The 24,838-nt window shown below is 30.4% G+C and overlaps 1 protein-coding gene across 1 annotated transcript in view; it reads right to left on the minus strand.

Moving 5' to 3' along the window:
- Positions 1-24,619, minus strand: part of LOC145305369 (FMRFamide receptor-like) — a 37,575-nt gene extending 12,956 nt beyond the window's left edge. The window contains exons 1-8 of the mRNA XM_080146987.1: positions 24,546-24,619; positions 21,181-21,228; positions 17,513-17,561; positions 16,653-16,717; positions 16,087-16,176; positions 4,653-4,743; positions 3,305-3,405; positions 893-940 (exon numbers count right to left, since the gene is read on the minus strand). Coding sequence (XP_080003113.1) covers positions 893-940; positions 3,305-3,405; positions 4,653-4,743; positions 16,087-16,176; positions 16,653-16,717; positions 17,513-17,561; positions 21,181-21,228; positions 24,546-24,576 — 523 coding nt within the window. The 5' untranslated portion in view covers positions 24,577-24,619. The remainder of the gene's footprint in view (positions 1-892; positions 941-3,304; positions 3,406-4,652; positions 4,744-16,086; positions 16,177-16,652; positions 16,718-17,512; positions 17,562-21,180; positions 21,229-24,545) is intronic.
- Between the last annotated feature and the right edge of the window lie 219 nt (positions 24,620-24,838).

A 24,838-nucleotide genomic window follows, 5' to 3' on the forward strand; every position in this document is an offset into this window, starting at 1 on the left:
AGCTATACTGTAAAGAAGAATCATATCGGTTTAGCGGTTAGCGAGATTCTTCGGCACAGACACAGACTTATATCTTTTTAGTTTTTAGTTAAAGTTTTTTTTTGTATTTGTAAGTGAATAAAATCATTAAGCCAATATTATGAAATTTAAAACCGCAGGAAGACTAAAGGTTTCATCTATGAACTATCAGATAAAGAATAAATCTAGAGTAGTTATGCTGGTAAAAATGATAGAGAAAAAATGTTAAATCTAAACACGTGTATCTTGTACAGAAATGATTTTGTTTCGGCAAGTTTTGTTTGAGTCATTTATTAATTTGTCAATCCTTAGAAACAGGGTGTTTGTGTTAAGACTTTATCAGACAATGACGTCCAAAGTAAGATAGGAGGGGGGGGGGGGGGTACTGTGTTTACACATTTGGTTAGTTTTTTTGAAAATGGGGTGGGAGGTTAAAGAGTGTCTAACCCCTCTCAAAACTTTTTATAAAATACTTTAGATTACCCCTCCCCACCCTTCATCCTTTAAAAAACATCATTTTAACGCCAACCCCCACAAAAAAATAATTACTTGTGACGTTAGCTAAACTTCATAAATATAGAATAAATAAGATAAATTAATTATTAATAAAGAAAAAATGGATATTACAACAATACACGACATGACAAGCACTTATATAAAATATATACAAAACTTGGATCATGGAAAGAAAACAAAGTAAAGGGTTTTGTTGTATTTTTACGGTAACTTTTCTCCTATATCTAACCTAACCTTAACTTAGTTATCAAAAGCTAATGAGAAAATACGACAAAACCAGCTTCTTTCGTTTTCTTTCCATTATCCAAAAACTTCAGCTTTAATACATTTACGATCTGATTTCCATATTAAATCTTACCTTTCATAAGTGAAGTTTCATTTGCATCTGTTCTGTTTGCAAACATTTCTAAATTAGAATGAGTTTTTTTTATAGTTTTCCACTGATAGGAATATGGAAAGATATCTATAGGATTAAATCAAGTTTTGTTGGCCCCGAGGGTCGAAGGATTGAGGATATGATACATCACGATACATGATTTTTCAGTATGACTCAGAACCGGTTCTAATCCAACGGATAATAATTGGATTTGGAGCCGTACTGTAAAATAAAGTAATTCTCCCAAATGGCATGGTATAGAGTTTCTAAAATGTATAAAAATTACCTTTTTAATGACAGCTTTTAATTCACGCTAAAATTAGATTACTTTGCAAAAAAATACTTAACCTTTTGCTATGTTCTAAATATTTTTTTGTTGTGCTACTTATGGATGCAAATATCTCTGTTAACATTGAAATTATGTGAAATACAGTTAAACATACAAATCTAATATTGCTATTTACCAGGGCGGGAGGGGACATTGGGTTGTTTATTACAATAACTCCAAAGTTTCATAATAACGTTTTCTTTTTCGTTGGCTTGACAATATAGGGGACTTTAATTGAACTTTGATTGGTTGGTTTATTAAGTGGGGAGTCCGAACATTTGAACCCCTAATTGAAATTAACAAGGATGTGCATTTGGGATGCACATCATTGTCTTATCCCTTTCGATCTGTGACTATTTACTCATACTTCTTAACTTGAAAGTCATTGTTAATTACAAAAGTTAAATTAAGAATCTAAATTTCAAATATAATCTTATGATTACAAACTCTGTATTAAAATCTAGTGCAAAAGTATTATAAACTAGCCTGAAAAAGTAATGAATTTAGGTAATTTTTGCAACAATATCAAGTACAATTTTGTATAGACTTATATATTAATATCCTGCCTATTAAGTTGCATAAGTGTTAATGCTTATTTGTCTTATCGTCTGATTTTAAAGCCGTTTATGAATGTTGTCATCCTTGTTTTTTTTCAGAGTTAAATCTGACATACAATGATCATAATAGTTATTCTATTCTTGGTTTCCTCTTTTTTGTACTTGAGAGAGATAGTTTATTAGGCTGTAAATCATTTTGGTAACTTTGGGTACTTTTATTAAAGCTTGATTGGTTAGTTTGAACAAGCTTTGAATCTAGAGAAGGGGTAATTGTGTTTATCGATAATGTGTATGTATTTCAATTTATCGTCAATTGTCTATATTCCTCTAGATCTCTGATATGTACTATACAAGATTTATTCATGTTATTTTCTATGTACATTTTATTTAGGTTAGAAACAACAACAATAGAATAAGTTTTTTATATAAAATATATTAAAAGATCAATATCTCATTCATTTTATTAAAATAAGCTAAATGATAGAAGGTCCTAGATAAGTTTGTTATACCTATATGTCATAGAAATCTTGAATGGATACTTCAGCTGTCAAACTCAACAAAGATATTTTAAGTAACCTTAGGTTTCGTGTGTCAGAGGTACGGCCTTATAGTATACAAGTATACATTAGCTCTGTGTATAATTATATATTGTATTGTGAATTTCATAAGAGGATTAATTGCTAATTCGATAATAAATAAACTAAGTACATGCAAAATATAGATAGACGTAAATGGCACTCAAAAGTAGTATACATCGATTTTCAAAATAGTGAAGAAAAAAAGTATCTACAGACAAATGTTGCTAAATTAACGAGTGAATGAAGCAAAAATTGATACATCTTTTTTATAGTCGGAAAATCTTTATGAAAAAAAGCACTGATAAACCCCGCATCATAACATTGATTAAAGAGAAGGGGGTAGTAGTTTTTTAGTTATTTGTTTTTTTACTACAAGTCATTAAGTAGCTCATAATTACAAACAAAAAATGAAGTCATAAAATACAAAAACCAATGACAGACCAGTATTCATTGTAATTGACCAAAATGGTAAAATGTATACTGGCCTATCAATGGTCATTTGTATTTTAAGACGTCATTTCTTATTAAGCTGCTTCTAAGTCAGGTTAGTTTAGGTTATATTGAATACTGGGTAGCCTCACAGGATTAGGATCCTCTACAGTGCTTAGGTATAAAAAAAACACCCCATATAATCAATTCAATTTAAAAACAGGGGGGGGGGGTGATATCAGTAAAAGCACCAATGAAATTCAACTAATTTGATTAAACCTAGGTGGAACTCCATTGATGCTATTAGTAGGTTTGAGCAAGATATACATTTGGCCGATTAACTTATAACGGATATCCGGTTGATTTCTAATACTGGATATCCGGTATTCGGCCGGATATCCGGAAGATTACCGGATCATAAAACTACTAAGGCTATACCTATGTGGAACTACAAAGGAATGATCCTAATACAATTCCAGCAAAACATATAATTGAGATGTACCTGGTTGAAACTCCATGGGGTTGATGCTAATTGATTCCAGCTCAAAAAACTTGGGTAGGTTAAAGATTATTGAGAAGAATATTATCGGAACTATGTAGAACCTAAACATAAAACTCAGATGATAAAAAAAACTGTTGAACACAAAAGACAAATTTTTTTGAGACCATTGTTTTATTAGTCCCGAGAGCCTGCAAATTACGAAAAAGCATAAAAAAATTGACAAACCCCAAACTGTCCAGATTTGAGCAAGACGATTCCAGTTACGTCATATACGTTTCGTGAAAGAAAAAGGGAAGGGGGGAGGGGAAGAAAATCTCTTCAAAAGAGATGGGAGAAAAGGGAAGAGATTTTCTTCCCCCCTTCCCTTTTTATATGACGTCACAGGAATCGTCTTGCTCAAATCTGGACAGTTTGGTGTTTGTCAAAAAAAAATTTGTGAAAAATTAAAGAAAAATCAAGATAATATAATAATTAGACCGTAAATTACACGTAAAGCTTGATGTAAAAATATCTTAATTGTCAACAACTAAAATGTACCTCACATAACTGCTTAAAGAGTTGCTATGCTTTCTAAGTTATGCCTAACTTTTACAGGAATCATCATGCAAAGTTTGAAATAAATAAGATGATTTTGTATGCTTACTGTAAACTTACTGACGTAGCTAAGATTCTTGAAAAGATTATCTAATTATATCTTGTAATTCTGCACTTTTAATTAAATAAAATTTTTATATAAAATCTTTTGCTATGTGGGTGTACTTAATTTACTTTTTAATATGACAATTTTAAAGTAAAAGAATAGAGGTTGCACTGGCTATATGTCCCCCTACCCATGGGGTAGGAACTGAGTGTAAACTTTTAATTGGGTCTTTGAATATCAGCCATTAGTGTCGGAAACAAAAACACAGCCATAAAAACCACAAACGAACATAAAACAATTTGCTAGATGACGAAAAAAGATCCCCACCACTTCTTGCAGGTAGTTGTCGAAATTATACAAGATTATATCTATTCTATACGTATATATTTATTATGACAATATTAAATAAACATGTAGTAATTTCATAATATTTTATTAGATTGATCTTACTTTTACTAATTTGTTTACAAAATTTTCATTATGATTCTTACAAACAATTTTCAAACGTTTTTTCTCCTATTTACAAACAACTTTCTTTTGATTAAATTCTAAATACATTAACAAAATATAGAAGTTTTCGACAGTTTTTTGTTAAAGTAATCAACTTTTTTAAATAAACGATTTATTTCTTTTCTATATAATTGATCCTGTTATCTTTATTCTTGATTCCTAGGAAAACTAGACATAATGATAATATGAAAATCTTACCACGCAGGCCAATTATGAGACAACTTGAAGAAGGGATGACATACTGTTATATATCTCTCTACTGCAAGCGATATTGTCAGATAGATAGAACCTAAAATGCATAAAGATAGTTATAAATGTATAATTATATTAATAGACCAAGAAAATTTAGGTAATTGTTGAAATAAGTAAAAAATTAGGAGTGGATACAAAAATTATGCCTTTTGTCAAAAAATATCATATCATAAATATCATACCTAAATTAATTATATTTCTTTTTAATTTTAATTGTTTCTTTCTGTGTGCCCGTATTTGGATAGGCTTTGTTCTTGTTACGCTAAAATATTCTTAAGAATAATTTGCTAAAGTGTGATACACTAATTAACTTACATAAAATACAAATTATAATGAAAAAGGATCTTAGTTATGTACACTTTTATATTTGAGGTAGATATTTTATTAATCTTTTTAATTTTATTGTAAAAACTATTTTGTTTGTAGACTGATTTAAAAGATTTAATGACATTAATAGTTTTTGATCAAGTTTGTACCTCTATCAAACCCCAAATAAACACTTTTTCTTCTTCGATGGCTCAAAAACATAATCTATTGGAGAATTAATTTTGGTTTTATAATTGGGGATGTACATCAATTTATCGTCCATTATCTTATCCCTTAAGATCATTGGTCATATCGTATTTTGTCCAAATTTAATTACGATTTTTGAATTCAAAATTTAATTCAAAAAAAGTTTCACAAACTCAAAATATTAAGAATGAAACAGTTTGGTTAGTTATAATGAAAGGACATTATAACACGATATATTTATAGAAATCCCCAATAATGATAAACAAAATCAATTTAAAAGTTAAAACACCACAAGTTTAAAACCAAAAAAAAAATATTAAAAGTACCCAACGTTTTTAAAGAAGTTATAAAATAAGTTGGTTTTAAAACTTTGTGTGTCAAATATATCCTCCCCTCCTGAGAAGGTCTAGTGAGGTCAAACTACAAAAACAAATATCCTAAGATGAAATGATTAATACTAAAAGTAAGCAGAAACCTTTTAATACATCTTATGACGAAACTACAATGTAATCAAACGAGTTAATTAGTATTATATTTCTATAGGAATCAATAATGAAATATATACTACAATTATAACATTCATTATCAAACGCCAGTGGCTTCACCCCAAGAGAGTAATCAAGATGCACTAAATTTTGTTGTTTTTTACAAAAAAAAAATCAGGGGAGATTCTTGTATTTGTAGATTTGGGTCCCCCCCCCCCCCCCACCTCAGGACCATTAACTGTATACCTCTTTGAGTAAAACAGAATCGGTTACCCCCAGACAATCAGATAGACGGAGAGATGGATAGGAAGATACCGTTCTACTTTGTATTATAGATAACAAAATTGTACCTTTGTAATTTAAAATGTTTTTTTTTTCAATTCTTTTTTAACATTTTGTTTCTAATAAATTTAAAATTTCAATTGTCAATAAAACATATTTTTTCGGATGCTTGAAAAAAAGCTTAACATACAAAATAAACATTTAGTGTAATGTAGCTTCGCTGAAATGATAATTGTCAGGGATAAGACAATGACCAGTAAATTGATTTACATCCCCCATGACGACAAACAAAATTACCCCTTCTGTAGTGTTTGAAACGTTTGAAGATTCAACTTAATAAACCTCTGGTTAATTGTAGCAATATTGAAGGAACGAAGGAACATTTTCTCTAGTTCATGCATAGTATATTTTTATTCTTTTCAGAGAGCTTTGATTTATTATTCAGACAACATTAAATGTGTTCTTACAGCATAGACAAAAATGTATTTTGTCTCAATAGCGAAGCTCAAAGATTGATATGTTTATATATTGTAGGAGTGGAAATTGGACTGTAAATTATACTGCCGGTTAATCCTTCATTTAATCAACCAATTTAGGAAGTAAATACGTTAATCCGGGTTAAATTTGGACTAGATTTGTTACTTAAAAGGTATGAGGCATTAACATATTTTTAAAGTAGCTTTACTTAAATAGAATTCATTTTTTGGCTAATAAGATTTATACAATAACTTTTTTTTGTATAAATCCATCGTTGTTTCATAATTCAAGTACATCAAAACAAAGAATGATTTTAAGGAATTGAAAACGTGATCTTTATTTTTATAGTTTTATAATTTGCTCAGGTAACATAAGGACGTCCAAGCTTACTATTTTATTTTTTAGGGGGTTGCTATAATCTCCAACTTTTGGCAGTGTCTCAGGCACCCCAAGTTGGGGTAACATTTTTACGGGATTGCATAAAACATTATTATCCTTTTCTAGAGCACAGCGGCCGCAACTTTGGTCAGCCTCAACGGAAGAAGTAACTTTACCATTTTTTTTCAGCCGCACCAACCCCCAAGAACATTTAAAGCTTCAACTAATTTGCTACTTTTTTTACTTTTTCTTCCGTTTCACCATTAAAGTAAAAGAATAGAGGGGCACAAGCTAAATATAACTCATGGAGTGGGATCCCAGTTTTGACTTTCCATTAAAAGGTCTTTGAATATCAGAAAATAGCGTCAACAGAAAATACAATAGAGTTTTTTTGCTACAAGACAAAAAAGTTCCCCACCACTTGGGCCAGGAAATTGTCTAGGTTATACATATTTACATAATTTATTGACAATGCCAAGTATTACAGTTTCTTAATAGGTGACTAACATGCCCTTGCTTTTCATATAACTTTCTTTACTACCTATTGCATATATATATATTCATTTGGGACAAGAATTTTGTTCCCTAATGTTTTCTTTTTAGTAATGTGCTAGTAATGTAGCTAATTTACCCTTACAGATCGGGCCCCAATTCCCACCTTATCAGATCGGGGGGGGGGGTGCTTTAAGAACCCCCCCCCCTCTATCTCGGCTCCTGTTACAGATAAAGACGTACAATTTTTTCTGTATTTTTAGAGAAAATTACTTTTTATGGTCATAGCGGTCAGACCGCTCCTTAGACGCTAAATTTTAAAACAGCTGTAGAGCGGCCAATTTTGCAGCTAGGATGACCAAATTTTAGGACGAACTTTTATTTTTCATAACAAAAAAATTACTTTTTCTGATCATCGCCGAAAAACGGCAAATAACGGATGCCGCCATTTTTGGCGGTAAAACGGCGGTTGTTGTTCAAGAATTTACCAAAAAAAAATTATGGGTCTTTAGCTGTAATACAAGCCACGATATTCATGATATACGTCTGTAGTAAAAGCCGGACAAAAATCGGTTATAAAAACGGTCAGGGAGCGGTCACTTTTCTCAGAAGGTCATTGATATCTAATATTCACCAAAAAAATATTAGGTTTCTACCTTATACACAAAAGCCATAATGTAGAAATTAAGATTTATTTAGAATTTTTTCTAATTTTGGTGCTACCCAACCAACTTTGACCGGACACCACGACCGACACAGACCAGATATCCTAATAAAATCAAGTCTTGCCGACGTATAATTATTAAACTTAAAAAGTCATGAAGTCGCAGCTCTCCATCTTACCTACAAAAAAAAGGAGATTGAAAAAACTAGAGGGGGGGGGGCTCTTGAAGCTTCCCCCCCCCCCCCCCGATCTGTAAGGGTTAATAGCTGAAATAGAGGAATAAATATATTGATTAAGATATGAAGATGCAAAAGATAAGCATAAGCAAGAAAACTTTTACCATTTCATTGTTTTTTTTTGTTTTTATTTTCGCTATACCCTCTGGAATGGACAATTATTTTTAAAGTTCCAACTTAATTGTCTTGAAACACCAGATTTATCTTGAAAATTTTAATAATTTTAGGGTGGCAATCTATGCAGTCCCCAAAGTCTTTGAAATTAGCCAAAATACAAAACGATGTATTAGTTTTAATGACCAAGATACCAACAAAAATTTTATTCATTCTATATCCCAGAATTTGATACATTTGATCATTGAAGACCACTCAACAAATATTCATATTATAAATATTAGAAAAAATCTAAATTGAATAAATAATTTTTGTTAAATGTAATATAGTAAATAGGATAGGAAATGTATTACACTGCAATGTCGGATATTATCTGTCTTTTACTCAAGACATAGATTTTTGTTGTAAATCCTTTTCTACAATTATATCAGTAGTTTCATACATGACAACCTTTTAACATGGTATTTATTTCATTGATTTAATACTTTGAAATTGAATTTTATACTGCGATTTGTTGTAAGCTTAGCAACGTTTTGGACTTGACTCTAGACAGTTATTTTTAACCATATTCTAAGAAATATTTGGTATAATGCCACGATTTTATGAGTGCCCCCCCCCCCTGACCCAACTATATTCATTAAAAAGAAAACAGTAAAAGTGTCTAACTATGACGTCAGAAAAAATTAACAATTAACCAATGAAAGGCCGCTATATATTTTACCATTGTGAATACTGGCTTCTCATTGGTTAATTGTTAATTTTTTCTGACGTTATAGTTAGACACTTTTACTGTTTTCATTAAAAACCAAAAACAGCATGTCTTTAGCTTTCAGAAAAATCTGTTACTTTCAATATGTTAGTACTAGAATATGATGGCTGAACATGAGTATGTCTAATTATTTTAGTTTCGCCTTTATGGCTGTTTTCAAACTTGTTTTACAAAATTCATTTTGTAAAGAGATATGAAATGTAATAAAAACAGATATTGGTTAAGTAATTAACAATCTTTTTCGTGTTTTAAACTACTTAGTAGATAAATGATTATCACTTTGATTTAGATTATAGAATTTTAGAATAGACGATTGAGGGGGGGGGGAGTATTTGAATGCACACCAATGAAACCAAAATCGACAAAACAAACATAGAAGGATTTACCATATTACATATTTTGTTTGGTTTAAACAGTTTCCAGCTTATTAACTCTATCCCTATTAAGAGATATAAGTTTTCCGGAATTTTAATGTAGGGAATAGATTTGAAATCTGCATCAAATTTTAAGGATTTTTTATAAAATTCGTTTTTTGTATAATTCTTTATCTAAAAGCGGAAATACATTTTAAGTTAATTAATTTTGACCAATAGGATAGTTGGATTTTAAACTACCTGCGCTCTAATTGGTTGAATGATGTACGACATCTAATCAGAGCGCAGATTTTTTAAATCCACCAATCACGGATGCCAAAATTAATTAACTTAATTTGTATTTCCGATGCTGTGAGTATTGGTTTAAAAAATATGACGTAACAAAAAAAATTAGCCAATGAGAGTCCACTACGCATGCCGCCATTGGTCAATAACGGCCTCTCATTGGCTAATTTTTTTTGTTACGTCATATTTTTTAAACCAATACTCACAGCATCTGTATTTCCGCTTTTAGATAAAGAATAATACAAAAAATGAATTTTATAAAAAATCCTTAAAATTTGATGCAGATTAAAATTCCGGAAAACTTATATCTCTTAATCCCTATAGAGTTTTTTCATGAAGTAAATGTGATCTTTAAAATTGCTTGTCTGTTTGGACTTGCGGTCACTTAGATCTTAAGCTTCAGACAACAGATATATAACCAGACAAACCGGATACATAGTTCTACTTTATATTACAGATATCTTACTATCAAACTAAGGAGCAGTTAATCAGGAAAACAGGGATCGATTAAGGCAAAATAAATTAACACAGTATTCTAAAGTACTATATAGAAATGTTAATCATTAATGGTTAATTTTAACTGACAGAAAGTCAGTTTAGTTTTCCTTTAGATGAAACATCAATATCCAAGTTGAAATTAATTTGGTTCAATTTGCCTTTTCCTGAATCACTAAATATTTATTCTAGGTATTAATTAGCAGGGATCTAAAGGGATAAGTCAATGGCCAATAAATTGATATACATCCCAAATTATTATATGTATATATATAAAAACCTTCCTAGGGTGTAAGGGAGTTGATAGGTGAGATTTTATCCGGCTACAAGTTTCACTTTATTAGAGTACATGATAATGTGTAAAAAAAACCTTCTGTAGATTACAATTTGTGTTTAAAACGTTGAACACTCTAATGAATGAACCAATTCATCAAAATTTATTATTGTCCCTAAAATTGTTGAGCTAACGAATAAAAAAACGTTATTTTAAAACTTTAGGGACCAGTGTAATAATCAGCCCAATGTCCCCTTCCTCCCTGATTAATTAGCGTGATATATGTAATTAATTATTGTCATATAGTGGTGTACCAAGTAATTACATATTGAAAATTGTTCTCAGTAATAATTACACAATCATTTATTATCAGAACAGGAAAATCTGGTTTCTGGTAATGAAATTGTATATCCTTATATTAAAGTAAAACAAAAGAGGGGGAAGGGGTTAAATAACTGTATGTCCCAATCCCTAGGACACAATTAGTTTTTTTAATATTAGCCAATAGCATCGGAAATATTAACACATATTAAAAAAGAGCTTAAAGCAATTTGCTAGCAGACGAAAAAGTGCCCAACAATGGATCCAGTTAGTTGTCTGGTTTATTCATCTATACTTATTACATTTATCATCCCTATATAAAGAATCAGGTCTCTAGGGGATAATGTCCAATAAATCGATGAACTTCCCAAATGATGATTCACAAGATTATAAAATCTAACTTTTATTACATCTTGTAGAATGGAATATGTAATACGTGGATATTATGACAGTGGAAAATTGTCGTCAATTAAAGTTGCTATTTCCACTGTCATTTATTGGTCAGTTAGTTTATCCAAAAAGAGGGAAGGGGATGGGGTGTAAGGGAAATAGACATGGGGAGATTTTACCCTGTTACAAGTTTCACCTTATTAGAGTACATGATTATGTTGTGTGAGATCTAATTAATAATAAATCCATATAAAATATATCAAACGCTTTGGTGAGTTCAAACTGCTCTAAATTAAAACTATACAGAGTGTCGGATTACTTGGATCTTACACCAGATTTTTATTTACTTAAAGTGATACGTACCTATGGCAAACATAAGTTATCACACATCCGCCCTTTTTTACACCATTCCCTTTCCGCACAATATTCTATGGCTAGGATATAAATAAACTATCTTAAGGCACTGTACTCGAAAAGCATTAGGAGGGGGGGGGGGGAGTGTAAAAAGCCTACTACCATACAGGGACCCAAATGAAAAGTTATGATATCATAGGGTACAAACAAAAAAACCTTACTACATCACATAACAGGAATATAAGAGGCCTATAGGATAGAGGATTTTTTTCAGGGGCGATTTCTTTTTTGGAGGGGGGTGATGCCATCCACCAAAATGTTTATAAACCTTCACTGTAAAGGAGAACCATATCGGTTGGCGAGATCCTAAGCTGTGGATATGTAGAGTGTAGACAGAAAGACACACAGATATATATGACATTCTGGCACATATACATTAAAATAAAAATTTTGTAGTTAGAAAAAAGGTTAAAGCTTTAATTTATAATTTGGCCTTTGAACATAAGTATGTATTAGTTATTATATAGTTGAATTTATTTTTCTAAGAAATGTCTTTTATCATATATAAGGATATAAAACCTTAAAGATTAACTTCTCAAGAAACTAATAACAGTAAGTAACTTTTGAATAAAAAAATATATAAAATTAATTCTTTCTGTGCAAATTTTCTTTATTTTAGGTTTGTTCATTCGTAAGTACCTATTGCTTTGTTGTTATAGATTAGGTTTTGATAAATAGATACTGACTGACAAGCAACAATAATATAATTATATAGTAGTTGCGCAACTAGAAATATGCTAATACTTGATTTTTAAAGATAAATAGAGACTAATCAATAAATATATAGATGAACCAAAGTTTCTAAAGATTAATTTTTCATAAAACTTTGGTAGATAAGTCGAAGAGAAGTCAAAGTTTCAATCAAAGTTTAGTTCGTTTATCATTTTTAACGGCGACATTACTCTACAAAATTTTTTATATTTATATATATTTATGGTTATAGCACATTGCCGATTTAGTGCAGATTTAGAGGCCTCTAGATTCACTTTAGAGAAGGGGATGGAGAGTCGACCGTTTATAGATTAAAAAAGAAAAGTTTTTGGGGGTAGGTAGTTTCCAGGGTCGATTTCTCTTGTAAGTGTTAAGGTGGCCTACCCAAAATAGTTAAAAACATATGAGCAGCTTCACTGTAAAGTTGTTAGCGAAATCCTTCGGCATAGACACACAAATAGACTCACAAAAATCTTGTTACTTTTTACAAAGTTTGATATATACTCGGCATTGCTTCGCTACGTATTGATACATGTCATACATGCTAAACTTATATCATATTAATCTTGTATAGCTGCTCCAAGTCTCTGATAATTAATTTCAAACCTTAAGAATTAATTAACTACTAGCTATCCTCTTGATTTTATAATGACATTAATTAGGTTATGACCAGAGGCGTGTATGCAGGGAGTACATCCACTCCACTACTCCCTTAAAAAGAGGTTGGACAACTAGGGGGGCGTATCAACCCCACTGACTCTAATATAACAAACCTCATGTTGTCTAAAATACACCCACGTAAAGCTGACAACCCTACATTCCCTCTTAATTTTGAATTCAGGAAGGTGTCAAAATTGTAGGAGGGTGTCAAAATTTTCAACATTGGTTCTAATATGGACTGTTATATCCAAAGTTAGCGCAACAATAACTGGCTTTAATAAAAATCAAAGAAACAAAGTTTAATACAGCAGTAATGCATAAATAGAATGTCATTTTCAGTAAAAAAGGGAGGAAAATCATGAACCTCTTCCTTCTATTTTTGCTGTAAAATCAACCGAAATAATTTATCTAAAAAAATAAATGTATTTTGGCCAAAATTATGTTTGCTTGAACCTGCTTACTATTATAAATCTTGATACTAAACATAATCGTATTAAAGGATTACATTTATGATTTGTTTATGCACTTATAATAAGGAAATAATTATAATATAATATAACATGTTATTTCTTTTAAGAAATAAATGTTATTTATAGAACATTTAGCTACTTCATACTAGTTAACAATAGTTTAGAAATTATATAAAAAAAATGGTTATAGTCCCTTTTGTGGCAACGCCTCCTAAGGGGCGTGTTGTCGTATTTTCACAGTAACTATTGAAAGCTTATATTAGTTTAGGTTAGGTTAGTTGATTGCCCCGCAGGGTTAGAGCCCCCCGCAGGGGCTAGAAATAGGAGGAAAGCTGCTAAAAAAAAATACGACGAAACGCCCCTTAAGCGGCGCTACCACAAAAGGGATTAAACCCCCAAAAAGCATTAAAAATTTCGTGTTTCGACAACATTTTTATGTATCATTCATAGAATCTATTCTAAAAAATTCTTTCATTTTTTTCTTTTTTTGGGGGGAGGGGGGTTATGTAGGTGAGGGACATATATCATGCAATTTTGTTTTAAAAGCCAACAAGTACTTTGTCTAGTAATTTAAAATTGAAATTTTCGGATCATAAGGCCTTAAAGGAAGGGGACATTGGGCTGTTTATTCCACTTGTCCCCAAGGCTTTATAATAACTTTTTTCTTATTCAATGGCTTGTCATTTTTGGGGACTCTTAATCACTAATTGTAATCTACAGAAGATATAATTTTGTGTATTTTAAATTCTTTGGTTACTGATTCATAAAAGCGAAAAATAGGGACTCTAAGCATTTTTTAACACATTTGCATATTAATATTAGAGTGTAGGTAGAAGAATATATTAATTATTCATATATTTTCCATTATGAGAGGATTTAATACGAGTCTAAGTATATCCTTGGAAATGTTGCAACAGTCCAGTAAAAAAAAGTATATTCCAGTATGGTTTTGAAATCATTAATATCCACTGAATTACAACCGGAACTCAGCCATACTGATTACTTGTTTTGATTATATAATTTTCTTTTAATATCCGCGGAATTCTGTCTATAAAACGATGTGAAAAATAACTATTTATGAATCCTAAAACTAGCTTGGTTGCGCCGCAAGCATAGACTAGAGTCTCTATATTACAAATTTATGGGAAGGCATCGAAAAATTTTCTAAAACCATCCTAAGACTATTTATTAAATTAAAACTTAATCATTTCCCTAGAAGAGATTTCCCCAAAATAAAAATAAAAACATGAACGTTTCAGTAGTCCAGTGATGCACAGACTTGGCAAGAGAAAACACGCGAATAATAATTAGTTTGCGCATGTTTGTGATCATAATATATACGCTCAGCCGTTTGGCCGCCAAAAACCTTTAAGGATTAATAACTTTTAACCGTGAACTTCAGCTGATATGAATATTAAAACATATTATTAGTATTTGATATTGCTATTTTTAAGACTCATGTTTTTTGCTGCACAATGCTAACACCCACCTCAGTTAATCCTTCCCTTATCCCCTCTCATTTTCCAACATAAACACTTAATTAGGATATTTTCCACTGGATAAAAACAAAAAACAGAATAATGGATTTATTATCACTTATGGATGTTACACCAGAATTTCATGTTCCCTAAAAAAAGTGAATCCCGCAGGGGGCTTAAATAACCCCATAAATCCAACCCCTACCCTCCTACTGGATGAACAAACTGGCCAATAAATGAGTTCGATGTCAGCAACTATCTTTTTATGTCACAATATCCACGTACATTCTATATTCATTAACAGAATATTCTTTTAATATTTTCATCAGGGCTAGGCAGCCGCCCTTTCTTAAAAACTACAGCGAATTTGCTAAAATTTCATATGCCGGCTGATGCCTTTAATATGTTAAAGATTTTTGCAGCAATGTGACAATGGCCGATATATTGATTTCCATCGTCAATGATGATACATAAAACTACTTCTTCTGTAGATTAAAATTAGTGATTGAAACGATTAAATAAAGTCCTGAACGAAAAAGCGTCAGGGACTAGTTTAATAGATTGCCCAATATCTCCTCCCTTCCTAAGCAAATCAGCATTGAATTCTGATATTCTAAAAACAGCCATTAATTTTAGATGCGGCTGCCAAGCCCTAAAATTCATGAATATGTTTATCAACTTAAAATGTAAAGTGGAAGGATAGCATTAGACAGAAATAGGAAGAGGGATGGAGCAGCTTATAGTGCCTCAATAAAATGACGTCATAAAATACAAATGATTAACGAAAGGCCAGTATACAATTTAATTGACCAAGGGTTAATCTGCTTCGGATGGTCATAAAATAAAGTTTAAAAATGTTATTTCAGTCAAAAATGTCAAAAAGATTCCAATATATTTGATTTTGGAATTGAAATATGTAATGTAATAATCAAAGAGATACTAAACTATAATCGATTATATCTATCTATCCAATTACAAATAAACCTATAAAGCTATCTATCTATCTGTCCTACTGTCTATCCATCCAAACTTTCTTATTTTTCTATCTATCTAGCAAACCACCATTCTACCTAGATATCTATCTATCTATTTTAATACCTGTCATTCCAACATGAGCTGTGGGTAAAATTGCGGGAATAGATTTTGCAAACCATGGTGTGTTCGGTATGTTAGGATATAACATAGGCACTGCAAAAAAAAGAATTAACTTTGTTTTGATATTTGAATCTGAAAAGTTCCTGGTAACGATTATTTCCAAAAATCTATTAACTTTAAAGACTGCAAACGGCTGAACGGTGGTAAATATAGAATATAATCACACTAACCGGCAAAAGAAGGCCTACAATTAATCTGGAATAGACGTTACTCAATAATGCACAGTTGTATTGTAGTGAACATGAATGCGCGAAAAAGACTTATTTTACACATTTTCTGCAGTGTTAAGCTTTCTCTGTGCATCATTGGATCTTGATTTAGTGGGTAGTATTTATTTTTAGGTGCGATTGTTCTTGGGATTGTGATGGTACCCTCTTCCAAAATAGTTAAAAACCTCTCCTACACCTATAAGATGCTGATAAGATCGTGTAGTGAGATCTCCTTTTCCTACGAACACACAAAAAGACAAGGAGACATCCTGTTACTTTTGTTACAAGGATAAAATTTACCTGAAAAAATGAGCAGAGAAGCACTAACATACATTAGGTCAAAAACACACAGAAACATCATAAGCCTGAAAAATTATCAAGATCAATAAATAAGTCTGACTATCTTTTCTTTATTTAATTCATCATTCTATCCTATCTCTTACATATTCCTTGTTTAATAATTTCTATATTATTTTGAGGTGCTTTTTTACCAATATTTTTTTATTATTAAACAAACATTGGTGAGCTGCCCTTCTACTAAGTTGAGCTATTCTCGTTTTTCTTTCCTTTACTGTTGTTTTCTTTTGTTTGCAGAGTAATGTGCAAATGACATGCAATGTGCGAATTACCAGAGAGAGATGGGACAATGGGCTGTTTATTACACTAGTCCCCAAAGTATTATTATAATAATGGTTTCTTTTTTCGTAGGCTTAACAACTTTGAGAACTTTATTTAATTTTGATTGGTTTGTTCATTAAATTTACTGTTCAAGTGTTTAAATCTTTAATTTCAATCTACAGAAGAGGTAATATTGTGCATCATAATTGGGTTTCTTATTCATTTATTACTATATCATCTTACTAGCGCCTTCGTCCTTAGCAACTATGGGCTTTGCTTAATAGAGCTAATGGGTTTAATGAGTTTCTTTGTTGGAAATTAAGTTGCTTTTTAAAGATTTTTTTGTGAAAAATTAATATTTACAAAAAAATACCTTCCTTAAAAAAATATTTTATTATAGAGGGGGATAGAATCCAATCGGTTCAGCGGTTACCGAGATCTTAAGCTTCCGTCAGGAGACAGGCAAACAGACAAATGGACAGACATCAAGCTTCTTTGTACTATAGATGAAAAAAATCTATCTATATAGGTAATCAACTTACCTGTAGAAAGGTTGCGAGATTTTCTTTTTTGCGAACACAACAGTTGCAACTAAAATAATAAATATAATTATTATCTAGAAATAAAATGACCTACATACTTAAATCAATTTCATAGCAAAACAAAATGTTAAAAATTATGAAAAAATATTTGGACAGTATAATGCTTGAAACATTAATATTTTTCTGATTAATTAAACTATTTTATTTCTTAATTACTTGATTAAATATTCCAAAACATTTATCTATACAAAAAAGTCCATAAATGATTAATTGTATCAAATATTTGCTAATGTCAAACATGCTCAAATTATACCCATGGAGAGAGGAAACATTGGACTGTAAATTTTACGGGTACTCATCAAGGTATTTTAAAGTAGGTTCTCTAGGTTGTCGGCTTAAAAATATGGGGACTTCAATTACATCTTGATTGGTTCGTTTAAACTAACAATGTTCAAACTTTTCAGCTAATAATTGTAATCTACTGAAGGGTTATTTGGTTTTTTATTAGACAAAATTCAACCATTGTCTTATCCTTTAATATCCCTGAACTAAACCAAAGTTTAAATTTAGACATAATTATTGGTTTCATGAAAATTTATTGTTAAGGAATCGATTAAGAAATAAAATTTAATGAATTGTGCTAAACACAAAATTTTGACCACGGCTCGGCAGCAAGGTTAATCAAAAAGGTTAAATTTTTTTGGAATTCTAAGTAGTATGGTTTTTTTGTCTTCCGCTTATGATTTTAATAACTACTGAACTGATTGTGCTCTCTCTTCTAAGAAAGCTTAACATTGATTACGTTATGGTCTTAGGCTTGTTCATTTTTACATTTAAATCCTGATTCAGCAGCTAGAAAAGAAATTAAGAATAAAAATATGGATATTCGCGGCTGCCGAGCCCGTTTATTTTAGCTAAACACAGACAATATTTTTAAGGAATTAGGTTAACAAAAGATCAAATAACAAAAGGCTAAATTAACAAAACAGTTACTTGGAATTGCATTGTTGAGAAGAAAATGAATATTATATAGAGACATGTGTATGACCATAGAAGTAGAACTATTTAGTCTACAGATTTTTTGAGAAAATTTAGTACTTTTCTATAACTTCTTAACTTGAACAATAACTTTTTAAAAAGATTTTTTTTTAAATATGTTATTTGGACATCATTAATTTATGAAAATAATAAATAATATACATTGGTTTACATTTTTTTGAAACTACGAATTAAAAAAATTTGAATAATAATATCTGAATCTAGATATTCAAAACTTCCATACGGTTATTTTTAAAAGTTCATTTACCAAAACCTGTAACAAAAAAAAGTGTCTAAAACCTAAAACAATAGCTTTTAAATAATCCGATAGTTAGAAAAAAATTATGTAAAATTTTAGTTATGAAAAATTGAAAAAACATAACATAAATATCTTACATAAAAGAACTTAAAAAGAAATATTTTCCAAGACAAATTTTTTCTTACAATAGTCATAGACAAGGGAACTAGGATTCTGACAAACAATTCAAAGTAAAAAATTTCCTACAATACACTTTATGGACTGAAATTTAATTTCCGAATGTATACACAGTTTCCTCGGTGTTTCCTCATCCTATCTCAATATTTACTACTAGCTAAAAAAGCTTCAAACTTCTGAAAATAAAATAAAAATATGAAAAAGTAAAATTTTGAATATAATGCATAAATCGTTTATACATTCAAATTTTGAATTTTTGAAGTTTAAAGTTTTTTAGCTAGTAGTAAATATTGAGGAAACCAAGGAAACCGTTCGAAAACCATTCAAAAATTAAATTTCAGTTCATCTTCCACCTTCTTCTCTTCACCTCCCCCCCCTCCCCCCTTCTTACCCACAAACCTTTAGTTAAAGCACAAAACAAGTTTTACGCCAATGAAATTTTCAGCAATTTCCAATGGAATTTATTTGCTGAATCACAGCTCCTGCCTCACAATAGTACAACATGAAATCCCAAAAGAAATTGAAAGAAATATAAATATAAAGTATAAAATATAATATTACATTTTTCTTATAATAGTACAAATATTGGTTGAACTATCCTATACACTTTAAACAACCTTTTTTTAGGGAAGCTTCTCTAAAATTCAGTCAAGCTGTCAGTATTTACTTTAATTTATCTTGTCATCAATGTTTTATTGTTCCTGTAGCTTTTTCCTTAGATGCTTACATTACAAATTTACTTTTCAAAGATAGAGCTTCCAATAATTTTTTTATGGTTTTGAGTATTCAAAACTGCCAATCGGAATCTTTTAATCAAAAATATAAATGTGCTAGCAAAAAATAAAGTAGCTGAAGCTAAAGATCTTGGTACTTGCTTGCCTGAATTGGTTGTACTTTTTATATAAGCTTTATAGATATCTTGTGGTTGTTTTAAACTATTTTCCTGCCAACCCCCCGCCCTCCTCTGAAGAAAAAAAACCACGCAAAACGTCACCAAAAGAATTTAAACATCTGCTAAGAATTATTTTGACAATTATATAACTGATTCCTATTTATGTACTTTTAATTAAAAATGCATAATTCATGAAAACAAAATCCTTGTGACGTGTGTAACAAATTGGTCTTTTGTTCCTTGGCGTTTTGTGTTCGACCCATTATCCATATAAATCATTTTTTTGCTTGTGTTAAATTTTAAGCCTTGCGAACGTCACTGAACATGTTAAATTAGAATTTAATTGGCAGTTTTATTATTGTACTAAACAACTAATAATCGATATGTTATTACTTGGATGTTGAACCAGATTATCAAGTACTCTTAAAAAGTGTTACTCGCCGCTGACTAAATTAACAATACCCTACATCAAATCCTTTTATCCCTTCCCCCCCCCCGGCCCCCCTTCTATACTTGAAACAATAAATTAGGTCCATATTAGCAATTTAAATTGATGACAAATATTCCACTGTCAATAATATATCCATTTACAAAAGTTTGCCAAATTAATTGATGTATATGAATAAAAAATGAATTTAAACCAATTTGAAAGGTTTGAAATAGAAACAATATTTTTCAAAATTTGAATTTTATTATAATTTATTTTTATTCTTAAATCTATTTTGGTGATAAGCAAAATTACCACTTCTGTAGATTAAATTATAGGTTAAGAGTAAGAAATGGTCAAAATACTTTGGGTACCAGTGTAATTACAGTTAATCCATTGTTCCCTCCCTCCCTAATTAACATGTACTACCAACTATCTATACAATATTTGAATAAAAAAAACGTATTAACCAATTCATCAAATTGATTCGTTTTCGAATTACGACAAGAAAGAATTGACAAAAGAAAATTTCACAATTTTTTTCGATATTCAAAATTCAAACAAGTGAATTAAAGCAGCAAAGTTACATTAGTGAAAACTGTCATATATCACGTACATTATACGGACAAATGATTGAAGAGGGGCGTAACTAGAAACATTAATAATCGTATATCGTATTATAATTACCAGTTTTGTTGGACCCAAAGGGACAAAAGACCGAACTAACAAAACAGGAATTCATCTTATGATTTTTCTTTTACTATCCAAAGAAAAATTTTATTGAATGCGATACATGATTTAATGGTATGGCTCTGAATCTGTTTTAATCCAGCGGATATTAAACAGTTTGGAAGCCATCCTGAAATAAACATTACCTAAGTTTGAAAATATTCCAGTGACGGCTACAAACCCCAGGATGTAACCTAAAGAAAACAGATTGAATTATAATACAAAGAAGAATGATGATTGCCTGTCTTTCTGAAGCTTAAGATCTTGGTAACTGCTCAACCGGCCATATATAGGAATATATCTACTTGCCATTCCATGGTTTTATGCTATTTCCTTAGGCGGTTGGGATACACCCCTTCAAAAAATGTGGGTTTTTCATAGAATTCAGATATGCAATCGGTTTTTTTGTAGACCTCTTATTTTTTAAGTAATTTAAGTTTTTTAAAAAAATAATTAAGTCGTTTTTAAGGTACTAAAACGCAACAAAATAAAAGAAGAAAATAGCCAGTATGAACAAAAATAGTAAGATCTTTAATTTGACACCTTACTTTTAAAATTCTGTTGAGTAATTGTTGAAAAAATCTATTTTTTTAACCTCGGTTAAATCAAAACATTAAACCTAAATATTTTCTCATACAGACATAAAAAATATGGGTTCATATATACCATTAGAATGAGAAAAATAATATGAATCCATTCTAAGCGAAATTGAAAAAGTTTAAAAAAATTGTAATAAAAAAAAGAAAAAAGAAAAAGTTTATTTTAAGAATTGTAACTACTAAACTAGCCAATCACAAATCGCAAAAATTGACGAATCGGGAAGCTTAATCTATAAAATTAACCTATAGAATTGCCAGAAAAAAAGGAGAACGTTCATACAATATATACAATAGATACTACAATAAATATAGTGATATTAAAGAACATGTAAAGAATAAAAAAAATTATGAACAAATATGCATCAGTCTGTTTATAAACTTCAAAACAGTGCAGTTAAAAATACATTATTGTTTCTTGTGTTTAAAAAATATCTGCTACATTGCATTGTCTTTTGTTTAGGTTTTGTTGAGGTTTGGTTCAAGCTAACCCTTTAAAGCCGAAAATTATGATTCTTAAAATAAACTTATTTTTATATAATAGTTTTATAAAACCTTTTCAATTTTGCTTAGAATAGATTCGTAATATTTTTCTGATTCTAAAGGTATATATGAACCCATGTTTTTTATGTCTGTTTGAGAAAATATTTAGGTCTAAAGTTTTTATTAAACCGAGGTTAAAAAAATAGATTTTTTCAATAATTACTCAACAGAATTTTAAAAGTAAGGTGTCAAATTAAAGATCTTACTATTTTTGTTCATACTGGCCATTTTCTTTTTTTATTTTGTTGCATTTTAGTACCTTAAAACCGACTTAATTATTTTTTTAAAAAACTTAAATTACTTAAAAAATAAGAGGTCTACAAAAAAACCGATTGCATATCTGAATTCTATGAAAAATTTTACATCTACTACTTACTGAAAGAACCGGCTAGCTATCTTAAATAAAAAGCAAAAAAGTTGATACAACTTCTTTTAAAACAAATAAGTTTCCCTTTGAGTTTGCTTAGAATCTGGTAACGATCATTAGTTATTCTTTTTTTTAACCATTGCAGGGGTAGGGTTAGAATGAAGACGATAAAAGTCGCTAAATGTGACGTTAGAATGAAGACGATAAAAGTCGCTAAATGTGACGTCATAAAAATGAGAGATTATCCATCTCTTTTTTAGGAATTTTTTTCCCACTCCTCCTCTCCTCATCCCTCATTTTTGTGACGTCAGAATTTTTTTGAGCGACTTTCTTCGTCTTTGTTAGAATCGGGAATGAATTGTACAAATCAACATCCTAATTTTCCCCATTTATGTTAAAGCACAATTTTTAATGATTATAACTTTGGGGAATATTAATTCATCGCCCATTGTCCTATGCCTATTTCCAAGACACAAATTGTGCCAAGCCAAGCCGAAGATTAATTAACTCAAGAAATTGGCAAAATCCTATATTCTGCCAATGAATCACTTCTCACTGTCTGTATAATACTTACGCTTTTTTAAGGCCTATGTAGGGGATATTATAGGTTAGGTAAATGTGAAAAAAACGTATTTTATAGAACATAGTAAATGACGTAAAAAAAATTAGCCAATGAGAGGCCACTATAAATTTTACCATTGGTCAATTACAGTGTATACTGGCCTCTCATTGGCTAATTTGATTTATAAATGATTTGTATATTAATCTAGTCTTTGCGAATCGGTACGCTTGCAAATAAAGGATTTTACAAAATAATCTGCAAAAGTTTTAACATTTTTCGCGTAAACTTTGCTTTTTAGGTTTCTATCTAGTGTATAAATAATTCAATTTTTATGGCAGGGCTCGGCAGCTGCGCGTTTAGCGTCAGTCGCATGTTAGTCTCAGTTAACTCGTCAAATGAAAACTCTAAAATTCAGCTGGATGTCTAAACAATTAATTCCTAATCGTACATTACTTTTTTTCAAAAAAAGAATTGTCGGGTTTTAATTTGAGGCTTATGCGCTGCTGAAGCGCGGCTGTCGAGCCCTGATTTATCGCATCGAACCATAGACTGAAAGGAAAACATGTTTAAACATTGAATATAGAAATGAGAAGAAAAAAATTCTTTACGTTTCAGAACATGTTTGTGTTCAGCAAAATCAGATTGAGAGGTAAACAAACATCCATAAGTATCGAAGCTCAAAAATTATGGATTCAGTTTCATAAAAAAAAACATTAAACTAAAAATATCCCGAAACACTGTAAGATTCATAACGTGAAAATCTAGAAATCGACCTTCCACCTCCACCAATAAGCAATTATAGAGTAGCTTCGATACTAATAATGCTAATAAATAGCGAAACATAAAATTAAGAGATATTACGAAAGAAATATGAAGAGATGCTTGATAATCTAGAAATTTCATTTCGATACTTATTTAACATCTATGGACACAAAAAAAACTTGAAAGTCGATGAATTTTTAAAAAGCGGCTAAAATGCTGCTTAAAAGCAGTCCGACCGTCATTGATAATACTTAAATATTCTCCATAATGATGAGAGCATGGATTTAAAATTATTTCAGCACTTTTTCTAGAACTAGCGGCTACGCCCCTAGAATCCTCTAGGGGCACTTAAGGTAGGAGAGAAAAAATCGACCTCATCCCATTTTAAATTTGAATTTTAAAAGAGTAAAAAAAATATTTTTTTTTGGGGGGGAGGGGGGTGAAGACACTCTCTCCAAAAATAGTTTAAAACCTTCCCAGGACCTATGAGAAGCTTTACTGTAAAGGAGAAAATATCGGATCAGCGGTTAGCAAGATCCTTCGGGACAGATAAAAAACTTGACTAATTTATATAATAGGATAGGAACCGAAAAAATCACGTTCCCTATGTACGTTTCAGACGGTTGATACCCATTTCGAATGATAGAGCAGCCAAGCCACACATAAGTAAAATTATATAACCTTCTGTTATCAGATCAAACGAGACACTCATTTTGATTTTATTTGGTATAACTTTTCTATTATAATACCATTTTTTTTCTGAAATATATAAAAATGTTGAACGTTTATTTGTTTTGTTATATTTCCAAAATTAGACAGATTTAGACATATTTTAGATTTGAATATTTTGTAAACAAATTTGGATTTTTATAGAAAAAAGATGGTCACAAATAGTTAGGTATACTTCTCTTTTAGTAATATTTATTAAAAGAAAAACTTTTCTATAATTAGGGTCGGTCCGTCCGTACATCCGT

This window comes from Acartia tonsa, chromosome 14 (genome assembly GCF_053477335.1).
Source record: "Acartia tonsa isolate MP-2025a chromosome 14, ASM5347733v1, whole genome shotgun sequence".
NCBI classification, from domain to species: domain Eukaryota; kingdom Metazoa; phylum Arthropoda; class Copepoda; order Calanoida; family Acartiidae; genus Acartia; species Acartia tonsa.